The sequence below is a fragment of the Corvus moneduloides genome, chromosome 3 (genome assembly GCF_009650955.1).
Source record: "Corvus moneduloides isolate bCorMon1 chromosome 3, bCorMon1.pri, whole genome shotgun sequence".
Lineage (NCBI taxonomy): Eukaryota > Metazoa > Chordata > Aves > Passeriformes > Corvidae > Corvus > Corvus moneduloides.
The window spans coordinates 90,465,152-90,479,501 of NC_045478.1; the positions used below are offsets into that span (position 1 = coordinate 90,465,152).

Sequence of the window (14,350 nt, forward strand, 5' to 3'; positions counted from 1 at the left end):
CTTAGAAGGTCTAATGAGTTGGTTAACTGTCCAGGACACAGGCAGAGATGTCTGAACAGCTACACCAGGTGCCAATATGTATTTGTTACTGCCACCAGCGAGAAATTCCTGGGAGCATTCCCAGGCTTGACAGGGATGCAGTTTTCTGTGATGGCTCATAGAGGGATATGGTTTGCTGTCAGTGATGTGAGAGTTACAAGCATATGAAAAGGGTAGACAGGGCCAAAGCTCTCAAGCAAAATTCACTGCCAGACAAATTACAGGAAATCTCAAGGAGTGAGAGCAAGGTCCTGAAAAGGGGCCCAAATAGTAGAAGTAGTTTGGGTTCCCCCATTTCGGCAAGCATCCCAGAGTTACAGCATACCCGAGCTTCTCCAAACCCTAGGAAAGACCTGCTTCAAAGTCAGGCCTCTCTAGATGTTATTCATTCTCATTTTTTCAACCCTGGATTGAAAAGTATTATATATTGGCCCTGGACTCAAACCTGAGTATTTGGGCTGAATTTATTGTTTATTAAGGTGACTTCATGGGGGACCTTTTCTAGAAAATTGTGCCCAAGTAATTTGTGGGATCATGGGAAAAGCAGATTTAGTGATCAGTTGGAGAGGCCGGGTCAGATGTGCCATTTTAGATGCTATAACTCTGCCATCCCTCTTTGCAGTTGCAGGTGCTGGAGAGGAGTCCTGCTACAGTGGATGATGGATTCACAGAAAACTGTGAGCAGCAAATCCACTGAGTACCAGTGTCCATTCCCAGCTCGTGTTTTTTCTAGAAAGCATTGTGAGACACAGACAGACAGGAGTCACAGGGAAGGTATGTAATACAGCTTTTGTTTCTTTGTTTGTTTGCTTTTAAAGAGGAAATCAGATGGTCTGGAGCCTGTTGGAGGGATGTACAGAGTTTTTCACCTCCCCTTGGTCAATACTTACTGACAACACAGGTTGTCCAAGCTGGAAAGCTGATGGCAGCCTTGAGTTTAAGTCCTGTAAGTGGTCAAACACTGCTAAAATGTACGAGCGACTAGCACTTAGCTGCTCCAGGTCCATCTGTCTGAACGATGGAGACAGATGTCCCTGCAGGCTTATGGAAAAACATTCCTCCTGAACAGAATGCTGGGCACAGAGGAGGCAGTAGAGGCACTGTACTGGCACCAGTTTAGGAGGAGCAAGCTTCCCATGACCCCATCCAACAGCTTGCTCGGATGTGCACTCTGTGACTTACCAGACACCTGGAAGAGGCAGGTGGAGACCCCCACGTCGTTGGAAATGCTGCACTCGTAGCTCCCACTGGTCTCCCGGCTGACGCTGTCCACCTTAAGCTCTGAGTAGTCCTGCTGCTCTGCCAGGGGCTGCGCCAGGAGGCTCCCGTTGAAGCGCCAGACGGAGGTGGCCACCTTCATGGGGCTGCCCTTGAGCATGGTGCAGCGCAGGGTGACGCTGTGCCCCATGCCCTGCCGCACATCCTGGAAGGCCGGCTCCACCACGGGGGGGACTGGAGACCCAACAGAGCAACAGACAGGGATGCCATCAGGGAACAGCTGCCTCACTCAGCACAGTCACCCCGACTGCCTCTGACAAGACAGGCACCTATGATTTCCAAGGGGATGGAGCCAGGATCCATCACACCAAAAGCCACAGTCGTCTGACATTCCTTTCTGACTGGGCTGGGGCCACATTCTACCTCCCTCCCATTTGTGAGGTAGGGAGAACCTTTAGCAAGTACTCATCCCACACCAAGCACTGCTTGGAGGAGCTACCAAGCTCTGCTCTCTCATGTGAGAAGTGCAATGTCAGCAGCTATATCACAGCTTGGATTCAATCCCCAGATCTAATCAGAATAACTGGTCCTCTTACACAGCATAAAATGCACTCTCTGAGCAGGCAGGTAAGCTCCCAAGCAGTCATGTTCTTCTTGTCAGTGTCTGGCAGGGTTATCAAGGACTCTCTCTTTAGGTAGAGGGATCTGCACTGGCTCTCCCCACACACCTAAGGGGTTTTAGAGGCTCGTTCCCAAATACATTAGCACAACACATCATGGACTCGCTACAGGGACTCTGGGTCCTATTTTTATCTCTGGCAACAATTTCCTGATGTTGGGAAGTGAGTCACATCTACCCATGTCAGCTTCTCCGCCAGTAATGTGAGAATGGGAATGGTGATGTGTGTTCACCTCCTTAGCAAAGGGAAACTACTGCATCTTTAGCACTTCTTCAGCACTCGTAAAAATTTATGGGAATCTCATGATTTGGGCACGGTTGAGGCAGAACAAGGAGAAAGATTGGTATTGTTTGGGTTATTCCTTATTTAATGCAATGACAGAGGACTTCAATCTCCACAGCCATCTGAGACACGTTTCACTTGCAATAAACTCTTAATTAAAATGCTACAGCATGGGGATAACCAGAAGCTCTCCATCTAAAATGAGAAAAGCTTCCTGAACACAAAACAGCTGTTAGTCTGAATGTAAAAGAGGGAGAACGCATTTATAGCAGCTTCAGCACAATCACAACTGACCTTTTCCAGGTTCAAAGCACCTGCTCTTCCACAGACAATTTCTATGCCCTACAGACCAACAGAGCACCTGTCTCCTCTAAAGGGCCACAGAGTTGCCAAGCACAGCCAGGCCCAAAAACCTGCAACACCCAGCATCTGCAGCATCTGCCACAGACACAGCTCCACCAACAACCAATGGGTCACTCAGCATCCCTGCTGCCCTGAACATAGCCATGCTGGGAAGGGCTCCAGCACACCAGTCTCTCTTCTCCCATAGCCTGACCCCAGCAAGACTCAACAGCTCTGTGACACTAGTGGCATCTCTAATCTTCACCACAGCTGAAGGTGGTGCATGCACCGTCCCATAGGTGGACATACAGTGTCCCCTCTCCCAGGGGCACAAATGCATCTGTGGGTACAGGCAGTGTACAATCATCCCCATCATCCCCTCCACCTGGCAGCCTTTCTTTGATGAGGTTGTTTTCAAGGTACCTTGCTCTCAACTCTAAGTCGCTGGGCCCCTTGCTGCACTTAGGTGGATTAAAAGCAGCCCCTGCCTGAGCTGACACTGCCTTGCTGAGTGGCATGGTCAGCTCATTATGGATGGCTTTCCTGGAGATGTGTCTCTGCGAGTGCTCCAAGCGCTGACTTGCCTTTGGCTCACATGTCTCCCACTTCACAGTGAGAATAATGTGAGAAGTTGTTTGATTAGACCAAGTGCCATGAATGTGTCATCTCCATCCCTAGCTGCTATCCCATTTCTTCAGTCACATCTGCTCCTTAATTGAAGCTGGTGGGGTCTCACATTCTAATCTAGGCCAGCTGGTGATATAAGGGAAAAGAAAGAGAAAAAGGGCAGAGAAGAGAAAAAAGAAGGCTCAAAAAAAATGGCACAGCCACCTCAGATGTACTCAGAACAGTCTGTCTCCTGAGGAGGAGAGAGAGGGGTGGGAGAGCAGCTTCCCTCACTGCATCTGGCTGTGCCAGGTATGGGGCTGGGACAGCAGAAAAGGTCTGAAACTGGACAAAGTACCATCTGCAAGGACATGTGCTGCAAGGAAAGTGCCCTCCTGGGCCTCACTGAGGGAGTTTCTGGGGCTGGTAAAGAGTCACAAAGGAACAGGGCTGGGATGCTCCAGATGTTTCCTTAGGTCACTGGAACAGCAGGGCAGCCAAGGATGCAGAAGATATTTAATCTTCTTCAGCTGGAAAATGGGATTTACTTGATTTGTACTGGGACAGGTTCTGAGCCTATGTTACCATCTTGCAAAGGGAATGCCTGAAAGTGCCTATCAATTAAAAATTGATTACATTTTTTCCTCTTGTCTCTGGCACTAGGAAACACCCAATGAGCATTAACTCTGCATGTAGTCCTGGAGCTCCCAGATTTTATGGAGCGAGATCTGAAGCAGGTTATCCCATCACTACAAAGTATAGAGAACTACACCGGGGTCAGTTGTTCCCCAAGGTTCCCAATGGATATGAAAACAAAGGAAAGTCAACAGCAATTACAGAGTCAGACATCAGCTCTGGCCTCCAATGCCTACCGGGGAGTTCACACTTGTTCAAGGAGGTTATACACAAAAGGCAGACTCACCACAGAGGCAGGGATTCAGTCTGTAAAACCTTGCTGCTAACAACACAGCCTTTTCTGTTTCTGTTCTTTTTCCCTGCCTTAAAGGCAAAAGAAAGCTGGTTTAAATGAGCTGGTGCTCCTACTGCCCAAACCTAGGAACTGAACAGCTCCAGTACACCTGAGATGGGGGCTGTCTTGGAGGAGAGACTGTGGCATGAACCCTGCACAGACACCTTTAGGGAGCTGCAGAAAGGATAATGATTTTCAAGTTGCCTCTTATACTCACAGGGAAGCAGCATTCCTGCTGGCTATAAAGAAGTAGTATTTGGCTATTCTGGCTTGCCAAGCTGCCATATTGCTCTTTAAGTTTTTAGCCCAGTTCCAAAAGTGAGTCCTCATCCAGAGGCTCCTCAAATGCCTTTCTGTATCTCCCTTGAACTCCAGCTCTTTTAAGAAGCCTCCACACTGCAGGCAGCAAGTTGCTACGCTTCCAGGAGGTAAAAAACCTCTGTGCACATACAGAGCTTCAGGATCCCCTGGCAAGAAACACAGCAAACAAATATAGACAATTACTGCCCTCTCTCAGCACACAGCTTAACTCTAGAAGAACTCGCTGGCAAGAGCAGTGATGAAAGGGGTAAAGAGACAATGCTCCTCCAGCAACCTTGTTAAGATGCAGCTGCTGCGAAACACAAGGCAGGGCGGTCTGCCTTTGCAGCAGAATTAGCTAGTTAGGAGCAATTCCAATCAGCCAAACACAGGCAACCTACTCCAGCATGCCAGGCACCCTAAAGCAAAGCTGGGCTGCAGGCAGCTCCTCACTGTGAGCCAGAGCAGATGCTCTGCACCAAAGGGCTGTTAACCTAATGCTGCTCACAGTGATGAAGGGCAGCAGCGAGAGAAGTACAACAGCAAAATGTCAAGCACGAAGGAGTGTTGCTTTGTGTCCCAATAACCTCTTATTTTCTTGGTTTTATTGGAAATAAACAGAACTGAAATGCTCATCCTGCTGGGTGGGTGAGAAGTGCACTTCCTTCCCACAGTTTAGTTATGGTCAGCTTGGTTTAAGTCTGTTTTAGTTTTAGCCTTGAGAAAGGGTAAAACTAAACTAGGGCTCTTCCTTACAAGAGCCAGAGAGCTCGACAGAGAGACCACAGTCTCTCCTTGTGCTGTCATTGTGCTGTCCTGCTTGGGCACAGCTCAGGAAGGCATACTTGGCCCTTGCAATGCTGTCAGATTGCTGCAGGTTCTTATCAAATTCAGACGCCTCCAGAAGGCAGAGATGTTTCTTTCACCAGTGATGAAGTCAGAGCATCCCAGGATAGCAGAGATGCACTTTGAAGCTTTTTACTTGTGGGGTAAATAGAGAAAAAAAAAATTCCCCTAAATTAGACACTGGCAATGCTGTCGTGAGGCTGCTCAATCCGGTATGTATGAAAGGCAAGGAAAGGCTCCTGTTGGAGTGGACTGATGCACAGAAATCAGTAACAAGCTTAAAGACAAACCAGCATCTGCAGAACAGATTCACTGAGTGAACAGACCTCACACGAATTGTTCAGGCAATAATTGAGAAGATTGAATATCCTAGATATCACGGGACAACACTACTATGCAAGACACATGCATACTCTGCTTCCCCACTGCAGTTTGGTAACTGTGAATAGCACAACCTGCTCAAATTCCAAATGCTGGCTTGTTTTGGAAGGTTCGTCAGAGCTAGGGAGCTCTTTCATAACCTGCTCTCTCACAAGCAGCCTTGTCCCCCATGTAGCCATGTACAGCTGACAACAGCCATCTCTGTGGGTGGTGAGCTGCCAGCACTGTTCCGCTGGTCTGTGCAGCTGCCATGGGCTGCTACATTCTTATTTTGCTACAGGAATTTACTTCCCACAACACTTCCTCTGCTGCAAAGAGCACCACAGCACAGCAATGTCCAGGGGAAAAGGAGAGGCATGACTAGAAAGATGCCCTAATCAAGGTCACACACACACACTCAGATCAGACAGAAGCAGCACAGGAGTCCTGTATCCTCACCTTCAGTACCTGGTGTCCTGAATCAGGATACCTTCCATATCGGGACCCCTATCCTGGTCCTTCCATTCTTAGCCCAGGCTTCCTTGTCTGTGAGAAACACCCTCTCCTCTAACCTCCAGAACCAGTCTTTAAATTTTTATTTAAATCTAGACAGTGCAGTACGTAACACAAGTGATGAAAAGAGCAAGCTGTGCTGGATTAGAAAGCAGCTTAATTTCAGCAGCTCTCATCCCACCCTACTGACTGACTACCTCAAAGCTTAGCCATGCATCACAGCACCAGCGGGACTCCTGCCTTTGGTCTTCACCATGTCCCTTGGTGAGACCCAACTGACCACTCATTTGTAGGATTAACATTGCAAACAACACATGGATAACCTGGTATGAAAGACTGCACTTAGTGGTCAGTTACAGTTATTAGCTGTGTCTTGTTATCTGAAGAAGCTGATGACAACAGGAAGTAATTTCTCTCTCTAGAAAGCAAATCAGCACAGGCAGCTATTAGGACCTTATGAGACCTATATGAGTCTCTCTGGCATCTGTTTAATTTCTTATAGGTATCCTTTTGCAGTCATACTGGATGCAGTCTTCCCTAATCTTCTCTAGGCAACCAAAGCAACCTCAGCAAAGGGTGCCTTCCTTTTCCAACCCCTGGTCCCATAATTTGGGGTAATAAAGATATCACAGACAGCAAAGATACTGCAATCCTTTTCTCACAGCATGTAGAAAACTCCATGGTTTCAGCTCCAGAAGAGACCAAAAGTCTCCACCTGAACAAGCAGGAAGCCCTTTTATTGTCACGAGGCTGGGAAATCACAGCTGAGCAATTCTGTTCCTTGCAACAGCACCTATACCCCACACCCTAGGAACACACATTAGGCTCCAACAGTTCTCCACGTGGAGACAAATATCCAACCTATATTTACAAGCCCAGTCTCATATGCTTCCTTAATATATAATTGAGTAGTTAGAAGAAGGGAGATCCAAGAAGGCTTGCTCAACCTATTTCAGCTAAAAGCCAAATCTCATTCTTTCATCTTATATGACTTTTGCCTTTCCACTTCAGTCTCACCATGTATGAGGAGATAAAATCTGTGGGTTTTGCATAGTGCTTGAAAGCCAAGTTGCAAATATTGTTATTTCAAAGAAAACAAATTTGTTTGAGCACATTTTCTGCTAGACAAGTGAGTGCAGGGTCTGGAGAGACAGGGCTCAGAGAGTGTTTAGTTCTGTGCTAGTTGACTGCTTTTAAAAGAAGAGCAAATGAAATGTATTCACTACCAGCTTTTCTGCTTTCCTCTTATCCTGAACTTTCCAAGCCAATTAGCTCAACCAGTCTTCACCTAGTTTCAATAAAGAGGGATTTACTAGAGGATTTCCTCTTCTGCATGACAAATTGTGCTGATTAACACATAAGACCTCTTGCTCGCTGTACCAAGTGCTTTGAAGAAAGTCCATCCTGGGTGGGAATTTCCAGACCTTTAGCGTCACAGATATGCCTTCTCATAAAAAGATCTGTCCCAGACATGCTGGAACGCCACCCAGACTCACTGCCCAATTAATTCACCCTAACAAGACACTACAAAGACAAGTATTCTTCTACAGTGTAAAGCCACCTCATTCCCATGCCTCACTTACCTTCAAGCGCCTCGTTTCAAAACAGTACACTCCCCTAATTGAAAAAGATAAGTAGAAAAAGATGGTGCATGTACAGAAAACACACACACATTTATATGTGAGATGCATGCTGATAAGCCTCCCCCCACCCACTTACCACCCAATCAGCAAAGTTGTTCGCAGGAGAAATATAGAGGGTGAGAGTGGGCATTTCAGAGCTAATACCTTCAAGTACTGCCAGACCAATGGCATAACCTCATAGACTTTTTTTTTTTTTTTGCCACAGACTAACACAAAAATATTTTCTCTAGCTCACAGCCGATTTTGCTAATTATAACATGGTGAAGCAGCATGATGGCCAGGGTGGATCTGCCCACCCTTCATTCTCCTGCCCACCCACATACCCACAAGAGGGGAGCCCTGCCATGTGTAGCAGTGTCAGACCACCAACGCTTCGCTCAGGTTCTGCCTGTCTTCTACAAGATAACAAGGTGTCACCTCATGCCCATGCGTCTGTTATTACATGCCTCTGTTTAACAAACTGGGCTAGCAGTGACACGCTGCTCCCAATAGCATATAAATAGTTTAGACAGAAACATTCACTAACAGTCAGCCAATGATATTCTTTCCCCAAAAGCATCCTATATGCATTAACTTTTGGCAGAGAACCAGTTATCTTACTACTCAATAATTCATAGGTGAGCTACTCAGCTGGGCAGTTCTGGGAATAAAGCAACTCATTGCCAGTGCAAACTAAGGAAAAGAAAAAAAACCAACAAAATCAACCCACAAAAAAGAACGAATGAGGTTCTTCCAAAGCAAAGAATCCACATCTTCTCTCTTAGTTCATATTTTACCACTAGTTTTTTTTACTATCTAACGTAATTCCCTTGCTGCAGTTTAAGCCTACTGCAAGTCCTCCCCATAGGTATTTTCATGTCCTAGTAATCAACTCTGTACTATCTCCAGCATGTAAAGAAGGGAAAATAGAGGGAAAACAGCCTATCTATGAAGTTCATCATCCTAGGATAGACCCTCCGCATTCCCGAGAAATATTTGGAACAAATGGGAAAGGACTGGTAACCTCCCCTCCCCAGGTTTGACAGCAAACCTGGTGCTAGCTGAAGCAGGACTTTAAAGGCCAAATTTATCTCATTCTTCTTCATTGAGACACTCAGCTTAGGAATGACACCTCCCTCCAAGACGATAGAGCGAGAGGGACATCTCCAGAGGATGATTCAGATGGCAGGAATTCCTAGCTGGCATATCAGCCTCTGTCCTGTACCGGCAGGGGGAGCTTAAGGTGATGCCAGCCCTCACAACTCTGCTAGGTGGGATGAATGCAGAGCAAAGCAAATGCACTGAAGTGGCAGTGCCCCACTCCCATATGAACCTCTCATGAACTCTCAGTGCCATGTTTGATGAGTTGATCAGTAAGCTGAGTCTAACACACATCTGAAACCTGGGCAGTGTATCCTGCACTTGGACAGGAGACGCCTCCTGTGCTCCAACTGCTATGTGCCACAACAGAGCTCACCTGGGAAGGAAAACAGACACCAGCCTGCACATTCCCCATAGTGAACACAGTGAGAAATCTTTGGACTCCAGGCAATGTCCAATTAGTGCCACCACCAGGGCTCATCTCCAGAGTACGCAGCTGCCGCCTACAAGGAATTGTCTGAGTTCCCCCTTATCTCCTAGAGGCTCTCACCCCCAACCAGAGGAGCTACCGGGCAGAGGTGACTGCTTCCTCCAAGCATCAATCCAATAGCAAGAGGCTCCTATTCCATTGCCAGCTGCTGTAGCAATTCAATTGCTTCCATATATTTACACCCCTTTAATAAAAGAACTGAAATTTGTAAGCAAGGAGGCTGCAGGAGAAAAGTACCTCTGAGGACTGCAATCCTATCAAAACGAAAAGGAGTCCCTCCTTTAGAAATGCAGTTTTTGTCAGGGCTGCAGGGGATCAGAGGCTTCTGCTCACAGCTGGACCACAGCACTACCTCATCCTCTGATTTCAGTTTGAAAACTAAATTGGGACCACAAGACAATCCCTCCACAGCTGCTTTCCACACACGCAGGCAAAGCGAGAGGCAGCACAGCCAAAACCAGAAACACTGATTAAAAAATCAGACCTGCTTTAATGTTGGTGTGGTGTGATCAGAGCTGGAAAGGGGAGAGATCCAAGTCGGAAAGAGCCTGGTAGAGGAAGGCAGGCCATCCACAGCAACTGATATAATAAATTACTAACCAGCACTCCTTAATATGTTTACTTTGAAGTCTTTGTTCACAGTAGCAAACATGGAGCATGGGGCAAACCTAGACCAGGAAGAGTTAATACAGTGGTTCACTACTTATCCACAGAATGGAAAGAGGACAAGCTTCCCCACACAAAACAGGCTCTCAGCCTCTCCCTCAGGCTTAGCAGTGAATTTGGACCAAGGATGAAGAATTCTGCATGGAGCAACACTCAGTTCTCCATCACTTCTCTATCTGCTGCCTCAGAGTTCTGTTGCCAGTTGTTTAATATCCTGCTCTACTAACTGCCATCATTATCCCATTTTTCCATCCTTCACCCTTGATTGGTCTTGATTCATCTGAGGAAGATGACGACAATGAAAACATAACTGTTCCGAAAGAGGCTGAAAGGATGCTCAAACTAAAAGATTTATGGCAAACATTCAGTCTCATAGATGAAAACAGCTGAGGTCAACAGATATCAAAGCAATTTTTCCCATAAGAATTAATATAACAAGGGGGGCAGTGCATACAGGAACTCAAGAAATGCATGCAATTTAAAAACACAGGATAAGTATATACAGCATAGAGAAAGGAGAGGCAAGAACATTTTTTACTGTAAGCATTTTTACTGTCATTCTCTGGATGGTTACCGCTTCATCATTGTCATCATCATTTTCAGATGAATCAAAGCAGATCAAATCAATCATGGGCAAAGGATGGAAAAATGAGGATGGGTTCAGAAGGTCTTCAGATGAAATGGCTGAGGTCTTTCAGAACAGTGACTGGCTCCAAAAAGCCAGCTGCCAAACAGCCACCATCTCTGCCACCTGTACATCCTGTCTTTCCCCTCCATCCTTCACACCACTACCTGCATGCATTTAAAATGTGTGACAGCCATAAGGACCTTTGCCCAGCTCCTATTCAATTAATTATGAAAAAAATACTTTATCTGTCCTATTAGTACTGTCACAGTTTTCATGAATGTATCTTCAGCAGATTGCTGGTTACAGAGAATCATCTCCCCGCACTTTACTCCAAAAGCTGCTGCCTGCCTATGGAGACCGCAGAGGATCTGGCAGTCCCATTTCTTCAGGTATGGATGATATCACCCAACTCAGAGAACAATATGGACTCAAGCTATAGAGGACTTACTCCCGCACTGGTAACCTCCTGTCTTCTCTCGATGCCGGCTCCGTGTTTCCCAAGGCTCAGCAGCACACCAGCCTTGCTGCTGAAGCAGCTGCAGCCCTGTAGCTCCGGTCTTTCCCTGAATGAGGGAGAGCACTGTCACTTCAGACAGCCACAGGTGCTGTGGGCTCCCAGAAAACACCTTCCAGGGCTCGGGGTCTCCTCTGTAGCAGAGGGCACAGGAAGGAGGCCAGTGAGAGAACTAGCCACCATTCAAGGACAGCAGCCTGCTCCCTTAACCTCCCTATCTGGCTATCGGCTCTGTCCCATCTCTTCTGGACTTGGACCAGGAGAGGTAAATTTATTAACAGTCCCACTCACTGGACAAATCTGATCTGACATTCAGTTTTCCACGACTGAGCTCAAACTGAGCCAGCACAGCAGGAACTATTTGGATGAGCAGTGTGGTCACTTGCCTATCATCTCGTACAGACACTTCTTTGTGTTGACTGAGGAGAGCTTTGGCTGCAGCAAAGGTGATATGCAGGACAAGTGGGAAGGACACACTCTATTTCTTCTCCCAATTCCTGGATTTTGGTCCAACACACAAACATCTGAAGTTGGTTCCATAAGTTTTCATTATTCTCATTCCCAGCTCTGCTGGGACACAAAAGTTAAGGCTGCTACTTTCCTCATTCTGACCCACTGCATCAAGATCTGAAAGTGGATCCTGGCCTGAGTCAATCCATCAGCAATTGTCATTCTGAGGGGTTGCACCAGCACACACTGCAACACAATCCTGCTCCTTCCACCCCCTTCAAAACAAATGATAATGCCTCCCAGAATCAGATATTCCAGGTGAAAAGGATATTTTAAACCAGTTTCAGCAACATTTGCTGAAATGTCCCACTATAACGGGCAGAAAGTAAATAGAATTCTGCGTACAGTTTTGGAAAGAACCTGCGTGGACTTAAATCTAGAAATATTTGTGACTAAATCTATGATACAAGCCAGAGAAGACGGAAAGACAGGCTATGCCTGTTTGTAAGACTCTAGCTAGGTCTATGTACCCTAATCTGAATTCATCAGTGCAAAAATGGCAGACTAACAACAGATCATAAAAATCTTAAAAATGCCACAGAAAGTAGTAAAAGATGCGGGAAAATTTCATCCAGCCAGGCCTTTGAGGGCAAGTTTGTGGTAGCACCTTGTGAATACCTGAGGAGATAAAATTACTCTCTACCCTCCATTCATGTATTGCCTAAATACACAAATCAGTTCGGTCAACCTAAGCAGATGAAACCTCAGAACAAACAGCAATAAACCTTTTTATTCCTCACTGATTCCATAAAAAAACTCACGGAAGATGAATGTGGGATGCAATATTCCAAGTTAAAAATGAATGATGATTAATATAGTTTTATGGATCCTTGGCAGACAAACTGGGTAGTGTTTGAGAAAGCAACAAGAAAAGTAACTATCCTGTCATAACATCCTCGGGCTTTGGAAAGAACCTGGCTTGCTTCCACACGACAGACTAATTGAAGATGTAATACTATTCAAATGCAGCCCACATTAAGCAGATTAAAAACACATTAACTGAAAGAGTTCAAAAAGAAATTTTAAATGGCTGCACGCACCATTGGGATCTCTCTAGCGACAGGGAACACCTCTTCTAGGAAGACAACTCTGGTAAAAACCCACGCGAACCTCTTAAACTGATGCTATTTCACATCTCCATCAAGGTCAGAGATCCAGACAGCAGGTTGGCAAAGCTAAAGCATATCAATTATAAAGCACCCTGTTCAGGCTGTGTAGCCAACCGCACATAACCACCTTCAGTGGCTGAATGACCTTATGTCTGTTTGCAGCTGGTGTGACTGGGTGCACACCTTGGCAGATCTGTGGCTTTTGGCTTGGGCTTTGCTTCCTTCCCTCCCACACAAAGGCAGTGATAACTGACAATCACCATCCTTAGGTGCCTGTGTCAGGATAAGAACCAACATTTGTAGAAGACACAAAATATGTAGCAATAAATAGCATACTAACGAAGTACCTCTGACAGGACAACTTGACTTGCCTGATGGAATGGTCTTATGGTAACTCCATTCAATTTATCTTGGGTAATCGCAGAACCATAGAAAACTTGGGGTGGTAGGGACCTTTAAAGGTCATAATGTAAAGGTTCTGGAAAGGAAACTGTTGAGGAAAGAATGTGTAACTCTTGCAAGGAAAGAGACAATGACTCCAAAAGGAGCATGAGTTAATGTAACTCATTGAATATCAGCTTTCAGCTTAATTCCGTAGTCCAAAGATGTCCAAATCCTTAGATGATTAAGACAAAGCTTACTAAACATATTGTGAGATGGGCATTGCATCTGCACTGGTGAGATTATGTTTGAAAGTCTGTTTAATACGTGTGACCATGCTGACAGAATGATGTTGAAAAAAAATGAGACGAGGGCTATAAAAATAAATATAGGGCTGGAAAACATGCTTTGTGGTAAATGGCTAAAGAGACCCTTTCTGGATTGCATATTGAAAAGGCTAAGAGATTACTTGTTCTGGTGTCTGAGACTACAGGAGGAAGAGACTGCTGATAACAAATAGCTCGTTATGTGAGAAGACAAAGGCATAAAAAGAGCTTGTTGTTGGAAACTGAAATGAGACAGGCTTAGATTAAGTGATGACAACTGAACCGTGAGAGTAAAAAAACACTGGAACAACTTACTGAGCAACACACTGAATTCTCTGTCATTTCAGTATGTGAGGAGATGTTGCACTGAGAATCTACAAATAATCCAAGTTCAGATGCACAAAGGTAAACTCACCTTGTTCCTCAGCTCCATCAGTGTTAGGGACTATGTTTGGCATATAAATAAGCCTCCTGTCCAGACAAGCAGCACAAAATGGTTAGAGGGAGATGCAAAGATCTCTTGCTTTCTCATAGTGATTGGGAAGCTGGAGTCACAGCATTTCAAATAAGCAGATTGGAGCATATAAACTTCTCCAAAGGGTTTTTTGAAAAAAAAAAAAACAAAAAAAAATCCCAACACAAACCCCAACTCTTTCCTCCTCTCTTTAAAATCTGTAGATAGTTTCATTTGCATTTTTCATTTATACATGTGAGTCGGGTCCTAGAAAGTGAATCAGTATGAAAACTTGCCCACTTCCATGCATAAGTTTGGACTTTTGCAAAGCCTCATTACAAGCAGCCAAAGGGGAAGAGAAAGATTTCCAAACCACAAAACCCTATTTTGAGT

General features: G+C 45.5%; 1 protein-coding gene across 3 annotated transcripts in view; it reads right to left on the reverse strand.

Moving 5' to 3' along the window:
* The window catches only part of MDGA1 (MAM domain containing glycosylphosphatidylinositol anchor 1), a 147,020-nt gene that overhangs the window by 49,106 nt on the left and 83,564 nt on the right, over nt 1–14,350 (reverse strand). For all 3 annotated transcript variants that reach the window (XM_032102726.1, XM_032102725.1, XM_032102727.1), the window contains one exon: nt 1,222–1,491. In XM_032102726.1, the coding sequence (XP_031958617.1) occupies nt 1,222–1,491 (270 nt within the window). The remainder of the gene's footprint in view (nt 1–1,221; nt 1,492–14,350) is intronic.